The sequence below is a fragment of the Rhea americana genome, unplaced genomic scaffold (assembly GCF_003343005.1).
Source record: "Rhea americana isolate MKP2758 unplaced genomic scaffold, rheAme1 scaffold_155, whole genome shotgun sequence".
Lineage (NCBI taxonomy): Eukaryota > Metazoa > Chordata > Aves > Rheiformes > Rheidae > Rhea > Rhea americana.
Window position 1 is genome coordinate 1,395,197 of NW_028185650.1, and position 23,707 is coordinate 1,418,903.

At 36.4% G+C, this 23,707-nt stretch overlaps 1 protein-coding gene across 1 annotated transcript in view; it reads left to right on the plus strand.

Annotated features, from left to right (window-relative positions):
• The window catches only part of UBR1 (ubiquitin protein ligase E3 component n-recognin 1), a 66,268-nt gene that overhangs the window by 2,111 nt on the left and 40,450 nt on the right, over positions 1–23,707 (plus strand). Inside the window, exons 2-12 of the mRNA XM_085299883.1 lie at positions 9–149; positions 10,934–11,190; positions 12,970–13,048; positions 14,685–14,795; positions 17,642–17,772; positions 18,627–18,768; positions 20,389–20,451; positions 20,777–20,900; positions 22,132–22,239; positions 22,688–22,776; positions 23,608–23,706. Of these exons, the coding sequence (XP_085156009.1) occupies positions 9–149; positions 10,934–11,190; positions 12,970–13,048; positions 14,685–14,795; positions 17,642–17,772; positions 18,627–18,768; positions 20,389–20,451; positions 20,777–20,900; positions 22,132–22,239; positions 22,688–22,776; positions 23,608–23,706 (1,344 nt within the window). The remainder of the gene's footprint in view (positions 1–8; positions 150–10,933; positions 11,191–12,969; positions 13,049–14,684; positions 14,796–17,641; positions 17,773–18,626; positions 18,769–20,388; positions 20,452–20,776; positions 20,901–22,131; positions 22,240–22,687; positions 22,777–23,607; position 23,707) is intronic.

The window sequence follows — 23,707 nt, forward strand, 5'->3', positions numbered from 1 at the left end:
CCCGCAAGCCCCGTCCGCCGCCCTCGCTGCGATCCGCTAGTCAAAAAAGCGGGGTTGTTACCCGAGCTCAGACTTTGGAAAGTCTCGGAGACTTCCCCGCATTCCGCAGGCGCCAGAGGGTGCATCTTTCATCCGAGTTCCCCTTTCAGGTACAGAATCAAGTGCGGTCTTGCCTTGGAACAACAGTGACAACAAAAACAGGCTGAAAACCTGACTGTGCTGTAGCGTGTGAACGAAGCAGCGAATAGTGCAGTTCAGAAGGGATGTGGGTGGAGATACTTGTCTGTTTCTTTTCTGAAAAAAAAAGTACCTCTTCCGTTCCCGTGAGTTATTTTAAATGATCATTTATTGATTTGTGGTTCATCTAGTGTTGCGTCTGTCTAGTGTTGGCCTCTGTCTGTGTTCGTGTGGAGGACTGTCTCCTTTTTCCTCCACCACATTGCCGAGTAATAACTGATACAAGTGCTTTTGCTAGAAGAAATGAAAGTGCAGTGGCTGTCAGCCTGAGAAGGGGAACACTGAATGTATATCAGAAATCTTATATTTTATGTTCTTTTCTACTGCCCTAATAGGAGCAATGGATACCGAGAAGATGTGGATTTGAAGTAGTGTGATTGTGGATGCTGATGTTGGGCACAGGCAATTTGTTTAGAATTGCTAAGTTGCTAGCTGCTCTTTACGTGATGCTGAACACCATGAATAGAAATAGGAAGGTGTTTACTTAGTGCAGGAGGCAGCAGTAACCAGTAACCCCAAAACTGTTTTTGGTTGTACCTTTCATCTCAGAATTGCAAGGGTGTTTGCAGTTCATCACAGGGAGGCAGTCTGTGACTCCAGAGCCATTTCTGAAGGGAATCACAGAACGGCTGAGGCCTGTAAGTGGATTTTTTTTGTGTGTGTAGTCTATCTGTGGATTTTTTTGTATATTAGACACTACTTGATTCTAAACTATGAAATGTAATTTGGTTGAATTACAGGGTCAAATAGAGTACAAGTGGAGTTAACCAATTTCTTAAGCTTGAGAGCTATATGTAGAGCCAGAGAAGTGCTGAGGGAATAGCTGCAATCAGTGGCATAGCAGTGCAATTAACCCTGCATTATTCAGGGACATAAGAAGCTGAGTTAGCCCAAGCAATGGATAAAACTAATACCAGTACTGTGAAAAACACAGGGAAGGATGTTGAAGAGATGCTCAGCTGCTAAGAGTCAGTTCTAGTTTGCTTAGTTGTCTTATTTTTCATGTGGTTTCAGCCAGCTGAGAAACCCGCTGTCTGAACTGGCGTTATTCTAGTTTCCAAAAGAACCTGTTGGCCACATAGGCTATGCTGCATCAATGTGGCACGTGGCCGCGCAGCCTGCGTGTCTGCCACCTACCCAAGCCGACTGCAGCAACAGTGAGGGTGATTATGGGGTGAGGGTATTGCCTTAAGGGGGATGGGGAGCTACAGGTATGGACTTAATCTGGGGCTGACAGTGTTTGTTAGTCAGGTGGCAACGGGGCTATACACGGAACATGCAATGTGTCCAGAGACAGCTGCAGTCTGGCAACAGTACACCCAATTTGCTGTTGTACTAAAGATGGCACTAGTTTGGTGGAACTAAGGTCTTTGACTTGTGTTATCACTGAGTAGAGCTGGTCTGAATATCCCTTTGCTTGGTTTTAGAATCAGGAAAACTGGGGAGTGTGGAGCAGAAACAACCAGTCCAATGGAGCTGGGTTAAGCCTTACTGAGCTCATCGACCCTGTCTCAGTGTCAGCGTAGCCACACTGGTTCTTGTCCTCCTTTTCATCTCTGGCTTTGGGAGGTAGGCGTTGGTTGCAGTGCTGGACCACATCTGGCTGCATGACAGTCTGGCTAATAAACCCTCCTAGAGCACAGGGGGCTTGAAGCAGAGTTATCTGAATGATCGTCCAAGAGGCAGCTAGAGTCTGGCAGGGTTAGTGATGCCTCAGTTAATAAACTCATCTGTACACAACCAACTCTGTGGTTGTGTCTGTGCAGTTAACTCCAATTCTTCAGATTGGATGTGAGTGTAGTTTGGAAATACCTGAGTTGGCTTTTCATTGCACTAGTTTAAGTCTGACAGGACCCATCTGTGCCCTGTTCTGCTGCCAAGTGGTGATACTGCTTCCTGATCTGAGCTGTTCCTGAAAGAGGTACGGCTGCATCTGGGTTCTACTGGAAGTGACCTTGTAACTTCCTGCCAACTAAACTGAAGTCTACACTGTGCTCTTTCTGTAGCAGCACCCCCAGTTTGCTTGGCTGATTCATGGGCTGGGCTTTGCTGGTGTAATGGGTGGCTAGCTGCCATTCCTAGTGACCAAATGAAAGTCTGCCCTGCAGCCATTTGACTGTTGTCCATCTGTATTCTAAACAAATTCCAGTTTGACTTCTGCCTACTTATGTGGCTGCTATCTGGAATATACTAGCTGAGTTTAGGTATTAAAATATTTTGAAGATTTTCATTCATACTGCATCTTCAATTTTTGATGTATATGTACCTTGCAGTTGTGCCTTTTTTCTTTTCTTCTTCTCCAGAAGTCCCATCTTTTGTCATCAGTCAATACTCATGCAAAAGTGTAGGTGGGATTAAATTTAGTCAAGTGGGATAGTGATGTATAAAAAGATAAAAGCTTTACTTTTGGGAAATCTCTTTTAAAGGCAGGAAAATAACTAGATTTTTAATTTTAAACTTGGAACTCAAAACACACAGGCACTTGTGCATTTTAAAGTATTTTAAATCTGCTTTCATATCATTCAGTGCCATGAAAGAGTTGACAATTTGCAGCTGAGGAGCCTGACTCCTGTAGTTGTGTTGTTATCCAGCAATAATATGGAGAGGAGATCCAGACTCAGACCTAGACTATTTCTTGAGACTAATGAAAGCTCTTTGTCAGGTGTCTTAGTTTGGAGTTGCACTTCTTTCAGTTTGGAATCTGATCTCTCCTAATCTAAATTAACCTGTTTAAACCAGAATATGTCTGTATAATTTTATATTACATAATGTAAGTTAACTTAGTTTTAAAATTACATCATTAGGTAAATCGGTGTATCCTTGTGTGTAAATAAGCCTTGAATTGCATGTAGTCAAAGCCTTATTTTTAAAATAGTACAATGTATGAGTGTGTCTAAGAAGGAAAGTCCATGAAGTTGTGATAGGTAACTGGAGATTGATATAGTCCTGCTTGTGTCCTTATCGTTCTGTTGGAGTGCCTGCGTTTTGTTGTGGTGTTGAGCAATGCTGTGGTTTGAAAGTGTTTCCTTCACTGTTTGCTTTCATATTTACTCATGTTTCTTGACAATTTTGTAGCTTTTGTTAGTGCAGGAGTGAGCTCTGATTGTGAAGAATAACTAWGATCTTTGCTCAAGTCCACCTGATGCACAAGTTCTGGGTTCTGTAATTCTGCGGTAGCGCTGTTCAAGTGCTGGGAGAGGTATGTGACTCCAGGAGAATGTAGCTGCCAGTGGGTGTGCCCGATGGCATGCAGCTACTGAAGTGCTTCTGTTTAACTAGATCTCAGTGCACCAGTGGAGCTACAGATAAACAGGTTAGTTTTGGTATATAAAGGAAAGCATTTGGAAGTGTTGAATTAGTGCTAAATACAGATGGATTTACCTGAATTTAACTGCATGTTAACTTACTGCAGAATTAAACTGTGTGCATGATGGATCATGAAATTCAGGGTAATTAGAGGTTAAATTTGGGTGGATGCAAGGCCAGTTTATTTGACTGCATGGGAATTAACATAGAAAAACAGTATGAATGTCATTAAAAAAAAAATAAACTAGATTATTAGTTAGTTGGTTATAACGACGCACTGCAAGTGCAGTTTTTGAAGTGCACTTTGGTGCTAATAAGTTTGATAGATACTCTATTCCCTGGGGAGTAGGAGACCACAGCCTGGATGTAAAGGATCAAACAAGGAAAGGAGCAAAGCATTTTCTGTGTTCCTTTAGAAACAAAATAACAAGGATCTTGAGTCTGACAAATGAATAGCCAGAACTTAAAGGAAAAGTTTTATTTTAAACTCTCCAACAGAATACTACAAAAAAAATCCACAAAGGTGATGAGTTTGCTCCTCCCCCCAAGGAGAACAAATATGCTTTTTTTTTGGTTTGTTTTTTGCCTTTTTTTTCCAAAATAGGAATGGTTTTGGATGTTGTTTTGCTTTAATGCTTGTTACTGAATTTTTATTTCTCCTAGTATTGCTATGTAAATTATATATTGCTATCTACCTAATTCACAGTTGACAGAAAAATTTGGATTGCAAAAAATATTCAGATTGCATGCCTCAAGGACTTGGGAATTATTTCTAGAATTTGTAGCTACTTTGTTTTGCCTGTTGAATCTGCCTGGTAATATCCTGCTGCTTTTGTAGGCCGTTTAGGCCAGAGTGTCCCACTGGTAAGTGATGTGGTATGGGAGAGAGATAACTGCAGTCCATGATTTCATTTTTACTGTCTCCTTGGACACCTCTTTGCACCCAAGAACTTATCTCTGTGAACTGAAACTTCATTTGTGGAACTTTGGAGACAAATGTGATTTTAAATTGTTACCTGACTTGCAGTTTCAAGGAAGCTGAACAGCCTAGATCTGTGCCTCTTTTACCCTGAAGATCCACATTAGTGTTAGTTGTCCAACACAGTTGGCTGAAATAGTAACTGCTATACACTCGTGGTTACTGTTGCTTCTCAGGTTGACACTGGTTTTCTGTGATTTAGCTAAACTGGTAGTCATTGACGACTACTGGAATCAAGGTGGTTTCCACTGCATACAAGGTTTTAGTAGTCTATGCTGTTATTCCGAGTCTAATTCACAGTGGGCAAACACCTGCATTGTTAAAGCATCTTTTAACATTAGTTGACGCCCTGTTAATAGTCTTGGCTCAGTGGCCAAAGTTTAAATGAATGCAGGGATCAAGCAACTCTTTTATGTCTTCAAATCAGAGTTGCTGTGTTTTTAGGACGGTGTAGAAGAATGAATTTCTGTTACCCATGTTGTACCTATGTACACAAATTGGAAATAACTTTTGAAACCAGACTGACTTTTTTTCAGTGTAATTACTGATATTCAGAGTGGAGCAAAGTCTGGTGCACCAGCTATGGCATACAAAGGGTCCGTGTTACTGATATGTTGGAAAACAGATATTTTGTAATTGAATTGCAAACAATCACTTTTAAAGCTTAGCTTCTCTCCTCATCCATTGAGTATACTTTGTGAGAGAATGTGAAACCCCTAATGAACAACTGGATGCCACTTATGTGATTAAAAACTGTGGGTCATCTTCTATTTTTCTCTCCCTGAACTATTTCTCTCCTCCTCTGTTTTTGGGGAAGTTTGTATATGCAACATAATGGGCAGCACTAATGGTGTATTTTAATATGCTAGATACTTGAGATAGCAGTACACTGATTTATTTCCAGCACTTGAACATAAAAATATATGCAAATTATTGAAAGTTAAAAATTGTACAATCTGTTTGACCTTTGCTAAACCATTTTTGTACTGGGCAAGTGGCATGGTAACGCAGTAGCTTTGATGTTTCAGTGCTTCATTATTCATTCTGAGTTGCTAATTGAAGTTATCTTTTGATTTATCCCACTGTCTTTGCCGACCTACAGAAGTGAAGTCAGGAGATGGTCCCATTTTTCTGAGGTAGCAGGACTAAAAAGCTTCAATTTGATTTAAGGCAATGAATAACAAATATAGTAATTAGCTTCTGGTGCTTATTTGAAGAAGCTTCTTCCAAGAATATTAAGTTTTTTGAGGATGAAAGCGGTTGCTTTGTTTCTTTGTTATTTTTACTATAATAATGCCTAGTGCTCCATACTGCAGCAGGATCTTATTATCAGTGCATTAGGAAACTGATAATTTCAACAAAAATAAAGAAGAGAAAAAGGTTGAGTGTAAAATTTAAAAATGGAACCCTATACGAACATTTTATTTGACCAATCTTTTAATATTGACTTTTAAAGAGAAAATTTTAAGTAGTCCACACATTTATGAAATGCCTTTTGCCTGTTTTGTCTGTATTCTTTTAAAAACTCTTTTATGATTGATCTATTGGAGTTTTCTGGAATCTGTTGTTCTAATAATCTCTGTTTAGCTAATAACAGCTGTTCAGTGCATTAAAGTAAAACAGGTTTTTGCATTTGGTATTTATGTTGAATAGCGCTTGCTTGAAATTAGATAGCCTCCTCCTGCCCCCTAACATTTTATATATTTACTTTTAAAAGCCTACTTCTCCCTACTATTTTGACAGGCAGCTGATACTGCCATCCCATGCTTGACAAATTTATGCCATGCACGGACTAAGCTTTCTCATAATTTATTATTAAGTGTTTTAAATATTAATATTCTTTCTTTTGCCTAATTACATTAACATATATTTCTAAAAATATAAAGCCTTGATATTTTTGCTGTCACATTTGTGTTATGAAATCAGTATGTCAATCAAAGCAGTAAACTTAGAGCTGTTTTTTGGAGTATTTTCTAATGCAAACAGTTTGAAAAAAATTTAGGATTCAAACGTAGTTATGCTTATAGTGTAAAACAAAAACCACCTAGAAAGAGTGGTCACTGAATTAATGTATATATTAAACCTATTGCAGTGATGAAGAAATTCTGTCATGGTTTTGAGAAATCTCATTTGACACTTGATCTAAAGGTGAAAAGTGATTTGAAAAGGCTTGTTAACTATTTTCTCTTTCTATATATCCTTCTTTAGCTCTTTATTCTGATCATTATTTGAAGTATGCACAAACTAATGCATTCAAATTTTTGCTGTTTTTGTAGGAGTATTTCTCTTTGTAGGCAAATGTAATTCTTCATCGTCAAACTTTCCTAATATGATTCTTCTTTAAAGAGATTTGGAAAAACCTACAAACTGTTTATCCTTTTAGATGTGGAACAAAACTGCACATTTGACTGGAATGAAGTTTTGGAAAGATCTTGTTATGCTTACGCATGTAAAGAGAAATCAGTAGTTTGTTTTAACAGAGAAGGTGTATTGGTACGAGATAAGAAATTACGTCCCGGTGATTTATGGTTGTGAGGTACCACTTCTGGAATCCTATTCCTTTAGGGAGTCATTAAAGATTACTAGGTTGTTATACAGAACAGGTCAAGTGCCTTGGATGCAAAATGGATGCTGTCTCTGCTCTTTTGACAGRGTTACTTAACCTTGAGAAACATAGCTTTGCAACTCCTTCCAGCTCCCTTCCTCCCCCCTTTTCCCACAGTTTGAAAATCGCTGTCATCTTSCAGGAGAATGCAACAGGAACCAGTGATTTGAGGAGGAAGAGAGGTAGAACTGGAGAAGGCTGGAGGACTGAAGTGGAAGGGAGACGATGCATTTCTTTGACATGCTCCCTGCTAGTGTCAGGTGCCTGAAGTTCCCCYGGTCGCCTGCTATTATCAGTGTCCAGGAAAGCCCAGCAACAGAGCGTGGCTCCTGCTCCCTCCGAGGAAGGAGGGAAGTGTGTTACTGCTGAGGTTATTCCCCTGTGGTGATTACTTGTGGCAGCCTGTGTCTGAGCGGTGTGCATCTGTTTCCACATGATGACTTGTCTGTTTTTCTTCAGTTTTTAAAAAATAGCCCAAAATCCCRTCAAAAGAACTTGATTAAGGTTGCTAGTTCAGAAACCATGAATTTTAATATTGACATTTCTCAGCTTTTAAGTAAAGTATTAATTTACTCCAAATGTATTTTATTTTTAATTCAGTGGTTTTCAGTTTGCAGGCCAAAAATATTTTCCAGTAGAATAGTGTAGACTGCAGTGAAGCGTATTCAGGCCTGTTTCCAATGGGTTGCTTCTGCTACTTGCAGTTTGTGGACTTGAGCAAGTAGTCTGTGAGTGCTGGGGGTCTGTGAACTGCAGATTGATAATCCTGCTTTGGTAACATAATTATGTTTTTATTTTGAATATGTTATTTCAYGACCTTTGCCTCTTTCAGTACACAGTTTCAGATTTCTTCTTGAGTAGAAACAAATTTGGAAAAAGACTGTTCTGTAAGACTTACTTGTAGCAGAAGTTGGAAAGTGAATGGAAACTGTGCCGTGAAAATTGAGAAAGAAATGCGACTTCTCCCAGTGAATGCAATCGATGCTGCAGTGAAAGCCTGCGCTCTGTTTGTAGCTTTCTTGTACTGTTCCTGCACGCTTATGGCTTCCCTGCTCTTACGGTGCATAGGATGGTTAGAATTTAATTGAAGATAATGTGGTATTTTATTTCCTCTTAATGGGTCAGTGTATGGTCAGTGGAGAAAAAGTATTTTATTTTATTTTTTTTTTAACTTTTCAGTGGTTTTCTTCACTGCAGCAACTGAGCRTTTCATAGGGCTGTGCTCAGGTGAGGGGGTGAGCGAAAGGTGGGACTRCTCTAAGTGCTAACTGAAGTAGACCTTAATTTTAACATGTGTGCACAAGACCAAGCTAACATAGCACAAGCAATTTTAACTTAGAGGTGTGCTTTATTTGGCCGTTTTTATGTTTTTGATGCAGTTTTGTGTGTAACTATACGATTGACTGTAGCACACGGAACARATTTAGACACAAGCAACATACTACTTCTCCTAGGAGACACAGAAGGTGTGGGGTAGATCTGACACTTAGCCTGGTGCAGCTTCTAGCAACAAGAATATTCTCATTTCTCTTCAGGAGTATAATGGATATTTTACTGAGCGATGCAGACTGAAAATAAACTTTTAACATGTTTACCAGAAGGCAGCCAGCCTGCTTGAGAGAAATCTCTTCCTTTCTTTCCTCTCTTCCCCTACTTCCCATCTTCCATTCTCGGATCAACATTTAACTAGAATTAAAAGCTTTGGGTAGGAATGCTTGAAACGCTTGGGAATTAGCCTGTGTGAGAACTCATTCTGCGCTTCTGGCAGATTTTCAAGAAAACTTAGCCTCGTGTTTCTTGAGGCTATTGTACGCTGTTTGAGTAACGCGGAAGCTAAACTTGCACCGTCTCTTGGGAAAATAGCTAATTAAGACAGAAGGGCYGAACCCTGGGATTCTCGTGTGCTTTTGAAAGAGAGCGTGCCGAGAGGTCGCTGCTCTTCCCTTGCTTGGGCAGATGCTGTACCCAAACTGGGAGGCAACTTGATAAACGCCATAGTGCAACGTAGGTACAAGCTACRGAAACAAACAGAAGTTTGTGCCTTTGTTCAAGGAACAACATTTAATTCTGAAGTTTATTTATGATGTAGGAATAAGTGGCTTTTTCYCAGCTTAAAAATTGGGGGGCGGGGGGCACAACTTGATGTTTTTCTGAGAACCCTTGCTTAACCCCCCTGCCCCCCCTTTTTCTTAAGCTGTTGCGCAGGTATTTGCTGCATTTGGATTTCATTTTCGGTTACCTTTTACAATTTGGTATCTTTTTCTGTAACCTATCTAAGCATAATTAAAAATAACATTGTCGGGTAGTTATTTGAGAAATTTTAAGCTTAATTAAAATAAAAAATGAATCAGTTAATTTTGTTCCATTTTTCCTTGATTAGCACTGTGAATATGTGAAGATACATATGTATCTATATATTTTGAGTGTGTGGATGTATACCTATATGCATGTGTGCTTATATGCCTGTGTACACTAAGGTTTTTATGGTGCTTACTGTTCAAGTAATACATCTGGCTGTGTTTCCAGATCTAGAATTTTTGTTAGAATTGGTATTTAAAAGGTTAGTTGTTCCCTTCASTCGGTGAGTGGATCTTTGTTTTCTGATACTTGTGGTGAGTTGAATGCTTTGTATTTCAAGAAATCTAATTAGATYGATCAGTCTGCGCTTATGAGAGGACAGTCTTGCTAGGATGATCTGAGGACAGGTTTGCTCCTCTGCTTGACAGCGTTGTCTATGGATTCTCTTCTCTTGTCCATCAATGTCTGCCATGTGTTTTCTTCTGTGATTTTGAGTTTGTGGATCCCCAAGATAAATGATRTGTTGGACTACATCAGGGTAATGCTAGTGAAGATTGATGGCCAGAATATCAGTAGAAGCCTCAGGATAAAAACCAGTTTATTTTAAGKATTAGTTTCATTATTCAGGACATAATGAGAATGTTGTTCAGTGTGGCTGCAACATGGAACAAATCTCTTTTGACAGTTTAGCTTTGGGTAGTGAATATTATAGTTAATCCAGGCTGTCTTAACCTGGTATCTCATTTTGGTTTCTTTTGTTTAGATTTTGTATGTAGAAAGAATTGCTTGTATTTAACTGTCTAGTAAGCAGACATAGTATTTCAGAAAACGAACAGTTACTATTTGATATTAGGCAGCCCTAGCTTTAAGAGGATGGAGTTGCAGTACTTCGGACTGCATCTGTTCTAGGTTAATTTTTTTCTGTGTTGGAGAACTGTTCTAATCTTGATAGTAAACTATGGAGCTGTAGCCTTACAGATCTGTGTCTGGTTCTTCTATCTTCATCAACTCSTAGGAGTAACCCATTGATTAGATTGAGGTAGGTTTTATCTTAAGTTGGAAAYTGGGAATTTATTTTTTTAATCTTTTGCCTAAGATTTATGTGTTTTCATCATTTTAAACAAGTTGAACAAGACTGAAAGGAGTAAAGTGTTGCTGGTCCAAATTCTTGCTTRCTTTGCTCATTCTGTAGTTGCAGGCCTAGGAAAGGTTCCTTTTAGGGTTGTTTGTGAAGATGCATGTATTTTTCTTGCAAAAATAAGTCTTCGGGAGATAAATCAAGGTTGTATGTGAAAAGAGGTGATCTTGAGGAGCCTTAGTGAGTAAATTTATCYKGTTTGCAGTGGGGAAAACCGAAATTCCCCTAAGTAATGGGAATAATACGAAAGAAAGAATGTTCAGACTCGGAGAACGGAAGTAGAGCAATTGGAGAGAACTAGGAAACTACCCATGTACTAATTTCTTTATTTATTCATTAATATTTACTTTTTCACTTATTTTTCTTGCAGTGGTGGGATGAAAGATTCGACTTCCAGACTACCTTTTTACAGTGCTTGGCAAAACATGTGCCAAATATCTACTCAGCTGAAATGGACCCCTTGCTGGAGAAACAAGAAGAAATGGTCCAGGCAACAATATTTTACCCTCTGGAATGCTATTTGTTTGGGGAAGACCCAGATATTTTYCTGGAGAAATTGCAACAGAGTGGAACCTCGCAGCTCTGTGGGAAGGTGTTCAAAGGAGGGGAGACAACATATTCTTGCAGGTAAGCACAAAGGTATGTTATCATGACTGTTCCCTTGTGAGATAATGCAGTAAAGTAGACTTAATGAAACTGGGTGCCCTGCAAAGTAATCATTTTGTGTCACATTATGTCTTTAAGTAACAGACAGTGGCATTTGCTCACTCTAAAGTGGTTTCAAATCTGAAGCAAAGTTACATGTGAAAGGCATGCTCTGGCAGAGAAAAGAGGAAGGAAATGGGAAGAATACCAAAGGTACTGAAGGTCATTGGTTAAAAAGATTGCATGATAGGGCATGAGTATGGGACCTGTACCTGGGTTTAAGGGAAGACAGTCAATAAAAATTTGCACATTAGAGTGCTCATCTTTTCAAAGTCTAAAACACAATCCAGCATTTCTGAGCATGAACAATATGCTGCTTGAGTAATATCTRTATAAGCCGTGATCATTTTTCACCTTCTTTCTCAWCCTTGTGTGTATTAAAGATGAAAACCTATTGATATGATATTACTTTATTAATTCATGTATCAGAGGTCTTTATGATGGCTGCAAAGATTGCAACTGAGCTGGTAATATATTGGTATTAATATGATGCTATATGATAGATTTTTGTCATTTGGGGGTTATTTTAAAAGCCTAGAACATTGCACCAGAAATACCAAAATAACATTATTAAAATGAATAATACTATTTAGGATGAAGATTGAGTGCAAAGGGTCTTTGTATGAATCCTTGCACGTTCACTGAAAAGTGTATGGCTTACTATCTTGCAACAATTTGGTGGTATTTATAAAAATGCTGATTTAATACTACCACTGAAGTCAAGCAAGTTTTTCTTTTAGACTTCTAAGATGCTAAAAATAATAGATACTCTGAAATAATAAAACCTAAAATGTAAAATTTGACATTCAAATCTAGCAGGTACTTCTGTCTTAATTTTTTTTGTTTGTTTTAACTCACCTTGTTGTACATTTTTAGTAATAAATGAATATTAATTAAATATTTTATTACAATAATGATAACTGTCACCTAAAGGTTCAAAAGGAAATTAATTCTATATTCAGAATTATTATGCTATTTTAGTTATATTGTAAAAAAGGCCTTGAACTAGATGTTGAACAATGGTGTGAAACAACAAACTTGTTATTAAATACTTGTCATCTGCATTTTGTGTAGAATGAAACAATCATTAAAAAAGTCTTAGTATGCTTAAAAAAAAAAAAAAGCTGCATGAAGTATATATGTATGTAGAGGATTGAAAAAATGGAATTAGATTGCACGAATGAGTGTAATTCTGTATTTCCAGATATTTGAGTACTTGATCAAAATCACTGAAATTAAAATTTAAATAGCTTATTTTCTGAAGAAACACTTAAAAAAACAAAAAAAAAAAACAAAAAAAAAAACTTGCAACTGCTTAAAAAGTTTTAAGGTAGCCTAATGGACATACAACATAAGTTTTCATTAGCAAAATAACTACAGTTGTTACTGAAAACCATGATAAAGGTTACTCCAAAGTCAGTCTCATTATGTTTTTTAATAGCTTCTCATTATAGGCAAAGAAAGAAATATGTTAGCAACAGGTTTTAAAAGTGGAAATCAAGCATTTCTAATAGAACCTAATAGAATGCATGGTTTGAGCCTAACAAGATTGGTTTTCGTCCTCTTTCAATGACATGGAGTAGCCAGTGTTTTTGTAATACAAATCTGTTAACCTAAATTTTAGAGCAACATTTTGTTTTGCGTGTGAAAATTCCATGTGTTTGTTTCTAGAAAGTTACCCAGTTACCGTTTTTGTTGCAGAGACTGTGCAGTTGATCCAACGTGTGTACTCTGCATGGACTGCTTCCAGAACAGTATTCACAAGAACCATCGGTACAAGGTAGAAAAATTCTGTGTTAAGAAATTGTACTTGTTGCTTTAGAGAAGTGTGTGTGTGTTTTAATTCAAGGATATCGTAAACTGCAGTAGTAATTAAAAAAAAAAAAAAAAGGAATCTGGGATCTTGTTGAATGTTTGACTGTGATGATTCTAACTGCAGGCTTTATGCATAAAGCTTGTTTCAAGGAAAACAAGTTTCTAAGTCAAGAACCGAAGGGTGAGGAAGTGTCTATGAATGCATACATTGTGTTCTCTTTGGCAACATCGCCAAAGAAAATACTGTCTGTGCCAGAGCAAAAAGCTGTGAAGGAAAGTGGCAGTCCTGTCTTGTACTTTGTGTACAAGACTGCATTCTGTCCAGAAATTTAGAATGAATGTGTATATGGAGGGGCCCTTATTTCCTCTCTCCTGTAACAGATGCAGTCTCCACATTCCCATTCTGTACCTCTATTTAGATCTGCATAAACAACTTTGGATTTAGAGCATGGACTTTAGAAGTTACAACATATGTTGAGCATCAAATTTTTAGTGAGGATATTGTTTTGGACCTAGATAATCTTTTTCTGATATTCTTTTGACTCTCTCTGAGCCAAATCTGTATCATCTTTGAGAGATTCCAATACCTTAACTAATTCAATTTAGTTATCTTTCACCATTGAAAAGTGAGCTAGGCTTCTCTTATTCCTTTACTCATTGATGTTACATCTGTTCAAGAGTTCATTTTTTTTCTGCTTACATTATCAAATGATCATAAATCCCCTTTAAGTGGGTATAATTCCATGAGAGAGTGCTTCAAAGAACGTGTCAATCAATTTCGTGTTAAAGGGCACTAAATTATAATATTCTACCCCTCTGTGCAAGTCTTCATATACTGGTCRGAAAATGAATTCTAAGCATTGATTCAAAGACATACAAAACTGCCTTGAATAATGTTAATGCAGCTTCCACATGCACRTGCATGAACACACATGTGTGGACACGGAGAGCTTAAAGAGAGGTAAGCCGGAAACCRAAGAAAATAGATAATCATGGTTACAGTGCAATTTGAAATCACAGCTRGGCAGAGAAACCAGTTTGATATCTTCTCTCCCTTTCTTCGTTTTTCAGAAAGGTAAGGTTGTCGTCTTCAGGCAAAACATCAGCCATGGAAATAGACTGTCACATGGAATMAGATTTGCTATATTTCCATTTTAAAGATACAGTGTAAAGAATAAAATTTATACTCTTTATTTTCATAGATTCRTAGAATAATTTAAGTTGGAAGGGACCTAAGGAGATTATCTAGTCCAACCTCCTGCTCAAAACAAGTCTAATTAGATTGGGTTATTTTAAAACATTTCAAGTAAATAATGAATTTTTGAAAGTCTTTTTTTTATTAGGTTACTTAGGGGTTTTTTTTGTAATTTTATTTCTGGAGTTTCATGGCAAGCTATGGATAATTACTTTTACCTGAGTAAAAATAATTGGGAAGTCTGTGGGTTACTTGGTGAGCCTTGTATTCTGTAAGCAGATGTTTATACTGGTGTTATATGTATTATAGAGGTGTTATGTAAAAATGTGCCATATTTAAGTCTCTATATATTATATTTTCCTCTTTTTATTACATATTGCATGACTGAAATACTTATTTTTCACAGATGCATAGCTCCACTGGAGGAGGATTTTGTGATTGTGGAGATACAGAGGCCTGGAAGGCAGGACCACTGTGTACTAAACATGAGCCTGGAGCATCAGGGACTGCGAAAGAGGTAAGAATACTGCTAGAAGTGAAAGAATAAATATTGTAAATATTGATGTGTGGTGGTTTTCTTTTYTTAATGCTTATTCTTGTTTACAAAACTGCATATGTTGTATAAATGATATGGCAAGTCTAACCGAATTAAATCRGTGTTTATTGGGGTTGGACGTATTCTTTGGGTATCCTTCCTGTCTCCACAAAAGGCAGAAATGATGGAGCAGTTCCACCTGCCCATCTTGTCCATTTCTCTACCTTTTGGTTCTGAATCAAAATTCTAGTGTCTCATCAACTATTTTCTTTGCAGGTTGTAGTATTCTGTTCTGATGTACAAATAATTGATTTCTACTGGATAGTTAATTTTTAGATATAGTACTAGATTTTTATAGAATCTTCTTGTTCCACGCTTGTAGTATTGAACACTTTTTTCTTTGTCACTTAGTTATTTCTGGTGTGGGATCTGTCATTATGATTGAGTATAAGGCTCTGCTCTAAAACTAACCTATTATACTAGGCTGTCTCCTGCTTACTGTACCTCAAAAAGTTAATGTATTAAAGACACCTTATAAATACTTTTCAAAAAAGTATGTAAACAAATAAGTTGCTGCAGATAAAACTGCTTTTTCCTGGGCAGATCTGAGTTCCACCTTCTGTTTTGAGATGCTTGAACAAAAAACTTTTAGGGGCCCATTTGACGAATGCTAATTGCTCCTCTGTTTTTGTTGCAAAAGTATTGTTCCCTATGGTCTGGCAAAAATTCAAATGACGAAGTAAAGAGCACTGGTCTCACAGGAAGGTGAGACAAAGCAGTAATGTTATGGGCTTGTGCAACTGTGTAGCCTTTTTCTCACCTTTTTTACTCTAAATCTATTCACATTAGCTGAAACTTTAGGTTTTGGGGGGTACTTACTGGACTTTGAATTGGAATAGTGAAGAAGAGGAGCTTCATATAGTTGGCACAAGTTTATTCTAGATAAAATAAATAGAACTGCATCCTATCTGAAGTCAGCATCTGCTAGCCCACTTCTGAGTAGTTTGTGTGCTTGTTGTGCTTTTTGTTTGTTCAACTACTGAAAAATAAATTAGTTTAACTTAAACCAGAAAGTAGAGCTTGAGAAAACAAGCAACACCTTACTCAGTAAGGACCAGCCAGTGCATTAGGAAAGTGTCAGTGCTGGAACAGGCACACATCTCCTTTCCAGCTTCGTTTCTTTTAGTATAGAAGTGCATTGTGTGCTTGTCAAACAAAACCAACTCTTTTCTCAATGGTTCTGGCCAGTACCCTCAAAGTGCTGTCAGTATAGAGGATATATCATGCTAAGATGCTTATAAACTTACTATGATAAGGTAAGAGCAAATGAGAAGAGGGGAATGTTGGCAATGTGTTTGTTAGTTGTGTAAACCAYGATAAATAAGTGCCTGGGAACTGGCTGCTATTTTTAAAAGCCTGATAAGTTTAGAGTCTGATCTACAGAATGACTTCCTTCTAAAAATGAATGTATAGTAAAGCACATGTTTCAATCGACTATGTTGAAGGATAAGGAGCAGACRAATTTTATTTTTAGCATTTCTGAGATGATATGAGGTGTGTATTGTTAAAATACAGTGTCCTTACAAACTTTCTAATTAAAAACCAATTAAAAAGAAAAGCTTTGGAGTCAGGAGGTGTTTACGCATCACAATTTTCTCTTTTTTTAAAAAGCTGTCTACTTCCATGATTCTTAGCTATATTAAAAAGATTGCTATTGTTCTTTTATATTTGCATGTGTCCAGTTGTTTATTGGAGAGGTGAGTGCCCTTAGTATTTGGGGGACAAAATTCGCATGGGAAATACTTTTTTCTTAGGAATTCTCTTTTCTCCCTCTGCCCAACACATACATGCTGAGATTTCCTAGGCAGTTTAGTTGGGAARTTCTGTGCAAATGCTCTAGAAAACACCGGCCTCTTTTTCTGCGTCATATTTGTATATGAATCACTTGATTTGCTTGTATTATCATTAATAATATTATATACCATTTATGTATGCATATGCTGAAAGATAGGTGGTATTAATAAAAATTCATTAATATTAGAAGACATGTTTTTGTTGTTAGGGCCTTTGGGTTAAATCCCTTTTTTCACAAAAGAATGTCTTTGGAAAAGATCTGTGACTTGTACCAAAACATTTGATTGCTTCATTCTTAAAAGCATACTTGGAAATTATTTTCTTTGTTTATAATCTACTTTTTTCCTAAAAATGCTAAAATGTTACAGAAAGGATTCGTAATATTATCATGTGATGTAGATGAATCACTTAAGATTTGCCTGAGTAGATGGAAAATATGCCTGTCAATAAGGATATTTTGAATAATTAGTRAATCTGGCATGGGATTTCTGAAAAGATCAGAGTTGTATTTTCTTGGATAATTCTGTTCAAAGAGTCTCATAAATATTTGAGAGACTACTCATACAGACAGAAGAGGTTGCCACTACAGGGGAAGARTTTACATCTGGATTGCAAACTTAGTATCTTCAGGTATACAGCAACCTGTTTACCAGCTACTTGTAACTTTAAGGTATATGAACCTGAGGTTTCCTAACGTGTTTGGTGAAGTCTTTCATAGCCTGTTCCTAAATAAAAATTGAATGGATTAAAAAACGGTGGATGAAACTGTTGGAATAATACTGACAGATTTTTGGGATGGAATGATTTTAAGGGAAGAAATGAGGTGAGATGAATTTGGTTAAGAAACATAAGTTTTATTTCCTTTTTCTTTCTTTTTTAAAAAAGGTATTTTACTAACACTCTTGTTTCATTTTTTWAAAAAATTTATTTTCTGTATTGATACTGACTTCTTATTTTTTTTATTTATTTTACAGAATTCTGAATGTCAATTAAATAAAGAGGTTATGGAACACTCTAGGAGAGTGTTTCCCTCTGTGATAAAATACATTGTAGATATGCTTATATGGGAAGAAGAGAAGGAGCTGCCTCTGGAGCTCACAGTCAGGTAGGGAGTATTTCCAGTTTTCTCTCGGAGGTGTTAGACTTTGCAGGAAGGTAGCAGTACCCACAGGCAAAATTGTTAGCAAAGTTGTTAGTGTCAAAAGCACAGTAAATAGCACTGTAACGTTTTTGAACTACAATTACGTACAGATAAACTTTTGATTCTTTATGGAAAAAGTAATRTGTGATGATGTTGCTCAACCAAAATGGAAAATCATGGAATCATAGAATCAGTAAGGTTGGAAGGGACCTCTGGAGATCATCTAGTCCAACCTCCCTGCTCAGCAGGGTCACCTACAGCATGGTAGACAGGGTTGCATCCAGGCGGGCCTTGAATGTCTCCAGAGAAGGAGACTCCACAACCTTTCTGGGCAACCTGGTCCAGTGCTCTGTCACTCTCAACGGGGAAGAAATTCCCCCTCACGGTCAGGCGGAACTTCCTGTGCTTCAGTTTCTGCCCATTGCCTCTTGTCCTGTCACATGGGACAACAGAAAAGAGTTTGTCCCCTTCCCCTTGACACCCACYATTCAGGTACTTGTACACATTGATAAGATCCCTGTGTCATTAAAAAGAAAAATGAGATCATAAAATGGCAGAGAGSTTGTAATAATGGATTAATCCAATAATTTAAAAGCACTTTTGTACTTGGTTTGCAGTTTACTTGGTTTTTGATGTAGATGAAATGGGCAATTTTTTGGTGCCTCTGACATAAAGAACATGCTTAATTTTCTTCTATAATTTATTTTTTGATATTTTTCATTTCTCTCATGAGATTGCAAGTGATCTGTTAATGTACTAGATAGGATATTTATAATTTTCTTCTTACTTGTGTGATGAAATGCTGGATTTTTTCCCAGTAGAGAGAAGGTAGACAACTACTATTGTGTCCTTTTCAATGATGAACACCATTCTTATGATCATGTCATCTATAGCCTGCAAAGGGCACTGGGCTGCGAACTTGGTGAAGCCCAGTTGCATACTACTGCCATAGATAAAGAGGTTAGTGCATTCGTTGTTTGGGGGACAGTCCCTTTTTAATTATTAAGAAGCACTACTGTAATCTTTTGATCGCTAAATCTTTGTTTCTAGAATGCTGGAGCTTGGAGAGAGTAAGTCATGTTGCAGATTAATTGTTAATCAACACTTGCCTCAGGAAGAGTTTTAAATATGTTAATTTCGCTTTTTGACAAATCCAATTTCTTGAAAATGAGTATTGGCACTGATTTATCTGAAGTTGTTCCTCTTTCATCTATTTGACATTTTTTGTTTTTTTCTTTGAATGTCAAAAGTTTGCATTTCAGACAAATGCTGTTAAAATAAACATTAAAACAGCAATGCGCATATTCAGTCATATTTAAACAGTTATTTTTCTTACCTTTTGCAAGAATTGGTGTTCTTCCTGGTTCAGACTTAATTTGGAAGTCTTGAAGCTTCGAATTAAACAAATGAAACGAGGGAAAATCCATAAGGTGATGTGGGTGAACATGATGATTTTACTTTTTCATTTCTCAGACCAATGTTTGAGTCCATATCAGGACTCTATACCATTGATGTAGAGACACTTTTTCCCTTTGGGGGAAAAAAAACAAAAAACATTCAGAGTGCCGGTTGGCTTGTGTTATAATGAAACTTGTTTTCTACACGAAAGTATAATGCACTTTGCATATACACACAGAGAAGTTGTATTTATTTTATGCCTGTACCTGYGTATGCATTGTATACTTGCATATAAAACATCCTACTAATATTAGAAACCTTTTTTTTTAACCTGTGAAAACTGTATTATTTTCTTTTTGTATTTCTTGCTGCTCAGATAATGAAAATTAGTCATATTTTACTTACAAATGCTGTTTCGGTCTTAATGTTGTTACAATGCTTCTGCAGTTTCAGGCCTGTAAAATCTGTATACGCATACATGGTTATACAGCAATCTTTAAAGATCTTCTTTAAACCTTTACTGTTTTATAAATTCAAATGGTTCCTTTTGAGCGAAACGTAAATTTTAGATCAGAGTTGACATGACTTGTCTTTTTACAAAGCACCTGCTGCACTCAAGACTGGATTATACTGTTTTGTTTTAATTAAAACACTTCCATAACTTTGCCACTTCCTCTCTTCGTGTGTGTAACTCTATAGTATAGAAAACCTATTTGGAAGCCCATAGCTCCTATTTCCTTTCTGTGGAAATGGAAGATTAAGCTGACAYTTTTCTTTGGCTTTATTGAAAGAGCTATCAAACCCACTACTTTTAATGTACTCCTCTATTTTATCTATAGAAGCAAGACATGATAGGGAAGATTGAGTGTATTTTCTACTAGGAAAAAAATTCTATTTATGGTGTTCTGCAAAAATTTCTGTGTTGTAGACATACATTTTCTTTATAATGTTAAAGTACTCAGACTTTACTTTTCTTAAGTTGTTTCATTATTTGTTTAATTCAAATAGAGGTTTTCTAAAAATAACTTTTGTTATGATCCTAAATGTCTAAGAGCACCATGAGTGACATTTTTCCCAGGTTTTCTTTTGTGAATAGTAAAATAGAGCAAGGATTACATCTGTGACTCTTTTTTTGTAGTTATGATTTATGTTGGTCTTATATTCAGTATTTTCTTTAAACAGGGTCGTAGAGCTGTTAAGGCAGGACATTATGCATCTTGTCAGGAAGCAAAGGAGGAAATCAAGGTAGCTTCCTAAAATATTTTTCTTGTTTAATGATAAGGTTTGTTCGTTTTTTGTTAATACTGAAGACTAATTTTTCTGTTGTGTAATCTTTGACTTAGCACTTCCATGTCTTTACGACCTGCTGTGAACTTTTTGAAATTGAATTTAACCAACTACATTTGGTTTAAAAACTAGAGAGATACATTTAAAACCCAAGCATCAATGGATTTATTTTGATAAGGTTTGCCGTTAGTGTGGGCTTGAGAGTGAGAACAGATGTTAAAGACAAATGTCAGAATTTGTACTATCTTTAATTTATATCAGTTATTTTTTATCTGATTCCTAGAGGCATTCTGAAAACGTTTCTCAACGACCACTTCATGTGGAGGTTCTGCATGCTGATGTTATGGCTCACCAAAAGTTTGCCCTGCGCCTTGGTTCTTGGCTGAACAAACTCATGAGCTATTCAAGTAAGCATGACTTTTAAGCATAATCTCACAATAGTGCCATGTCAACATTTTAATGAACACTTCTCTCCCCTCAAAAAAGAATTATCATCAGAAGTGCTGTATATTATATTGCCATATTAAAATACTTTCACGTGCCTCCTAAGTAGGAAATAAATTATGTATCAGTATGAGTGCTGGAATCTGTCAGTATGGTTATGAACAGTGATGCTTTGTTCCTTCTTGAGAATTCTATTTAAAGTCTCTTCCCTCCTTTTACTCTTTTTTTTTCTCAGAATTCTATAATCCCCAGTTTCAACATCACATACCCTATTTCAGTAACTTTTTTCCTTAAAAGCTACTGTCCCCAGTGTTGGTGGAAAGCTGCAGAACTTCTCTACCAGTGAAAGCATACACTTTCTGCTTGAATTAATTCCTCTTTCAGGCTTGATAGCTGTGATTAAAGTAGATAGTATCAGTAAAAAATAATCATCATGTTATACCTTTGTTTTGACAAACTGAGACCATTGTAAATTTTCTTTTCACCTTATTGCGTGTAGGCTAAGCTCTAATCACTGCTTATACTCAAGTAGTATGTTCTGTATTCAAGTAGAATTTTTGCTGATCTAGTGGTCCCCGTTTTTTTTTCCCCCCGTTTTTGCTTCCAGTGACAAAATGCTGATCTGGAAGCACTTAGTACTATTTATTTCCAAGTTCTCAGCAACTTGGTTCATGACACTTCTTTTCATTTTACCTATTGGAAATCATTAGTGTAAGAGCTCATTTCCTAACTTTAGTAACGCATAGGTGATGATGATACATAGATCCCAAAGCTGATTCAGCAAATACTGTATTTACTGATAGGTAAAAGAAAGTATAAAATAATCTTCTGAAATCCTACAGAATACTGACTTTAAGGGCCCAGTGCAGAGACCAGTTGAGACTAGTCTAGCCTATGTATTTCTATACTACCATAATGCACTGTGCTTGTAGATCTGCTTTGCGAAGCAAAATGAATTTCATTTTAAAATATTCTTCTGTATCACTGAGTTTGTAACATAAAGAGGGTAAGAATAATAAGAGGAAGGGAGTACATGGGGAGTTCACTGAAGAAGGTTATTGTTAAGAACTGATCTGTATTTCTTAAGTGCTTTCTTTTGCTTAAAAAAATAGACTTCTGTAATTCTATTCTATTGTCTTGGGCCCTTTAATTTTCAAAGCATTCTTGTACAAATGAATAACTTTCTCCCTGTAGGTGACTTTCGACAAATATTTTGTCAGATATGTCTCAAAGAAGACGCTGGKTCTGAAAAGCCCTGCTTCATAAGCAAGTTGATGCTTTGGGATGCCAAACTTCATAAAGGTTTGTGTATACATGTTGCTATAAACTGAAGAGGCAAATTCTTTTTTTTTTATATATATATATATATGTGTGTGTGTATATTTAACATGGAGTTAACACTTCTGTATAGTTTTTCCTGTCTTGCTTTTTGATAAAATTTTAGTTATAGGGCTTAAAGAATCGATATTTTGGGTATGTATTTACCACCTAAACATTTCTGCTTTATAATTTTGAAGAATTCTGACTGTGAGGGACTTGATGCTTTCTCTGTGTTTTAAATACATAGTAGTAAACGTTTATTGAAAAGAGAGGACATAATGATATGGATATCTTTGTCCGTATGCTTCATAACTGTTTCAAGGCTTCCTAATGATTTTTTTAATTATCACTTTTTAATCTGTTCCTCTCTTCCGTAAAAACCTGCATTTTAGTGCAATAAAGTGAAGTGAATTGTGTTGGCTCTTCACAGGAGCAAGGAAGGTTCTTCATGAGCTTATCTTCAGTAGTTTCTTCATGGAAATGGAGTACAAAAAACTTTTTGCAGTGGAGTTTGTGAAGGTAACAGGTTATTTGTTTTATGTAATGAATCTTTAGTAACTTCAGAAACTTCCCTCAAAATCTGAAAATTGTTTCTGTATAAGTAATGACTTTTTTAACATGCAGAGCCTCAACTGCTAGGTCAGCCTATATAGAGCGTATTAATTCCAGTGTCATCGGTCTGTTTTTTTTATAGTTATGTAGGTGTACATGATCTTTATGAATGCAGTATTGTTAGCATTTTCTTTACCTTTTGAAGCAGCAAATGAACTATAGAACCATCTTTTCTTTCTTTAATAATGATAAAATAGTTAAATATACAGAACATAAGTCCAAATTTTCTTCTGTTATTAAGGGAGACTCTTTAACTCTGATAAACCTGAGGTGACTGACACTTCATGGTTTTCACTGAACTGAGACAAAGCAAAGAAGGACTTAAATTTCTAATTGTACACATCTTTTATAGGCAGCTTTCAATAATTCTCCATATAGTTCACTGAAGGAGGAAGAAGACTTGCTTTTAATAAAGTTAATGACTTCACTGATTTTTTTTTTTTTTCACCCGAGTATTTTTTTTTTTCTTTCCTTGGGAAAGATTGATATGTAGGAGATAAAGTATTTTATCTGCTATCTGGCAGTGCAGTTCAATTTGTGCTCAACTTTTAATGTTAACCCAGTGGGACACGTGCTTATGTACTTTGCATTGAGGGCATTGTGCCATTTTTGCTGTTTAAACTGCATCTGTTAGAAAGTATGAAGTACACTTCAAATACAATATTTCTTTTAAAATGTTTACTTTTTTATATGAGCTAGGTTTATTTGTTTAATTTCCCTAATATTCTCTTTTCTCAGCATTACAAGTCACTGCAAAAAGAATACATCAATGATGATCATGACAGAGTTCTCTCTGTGACAGCACTCTCTGTTCAGATGTTCACTGTACCCACTCTGG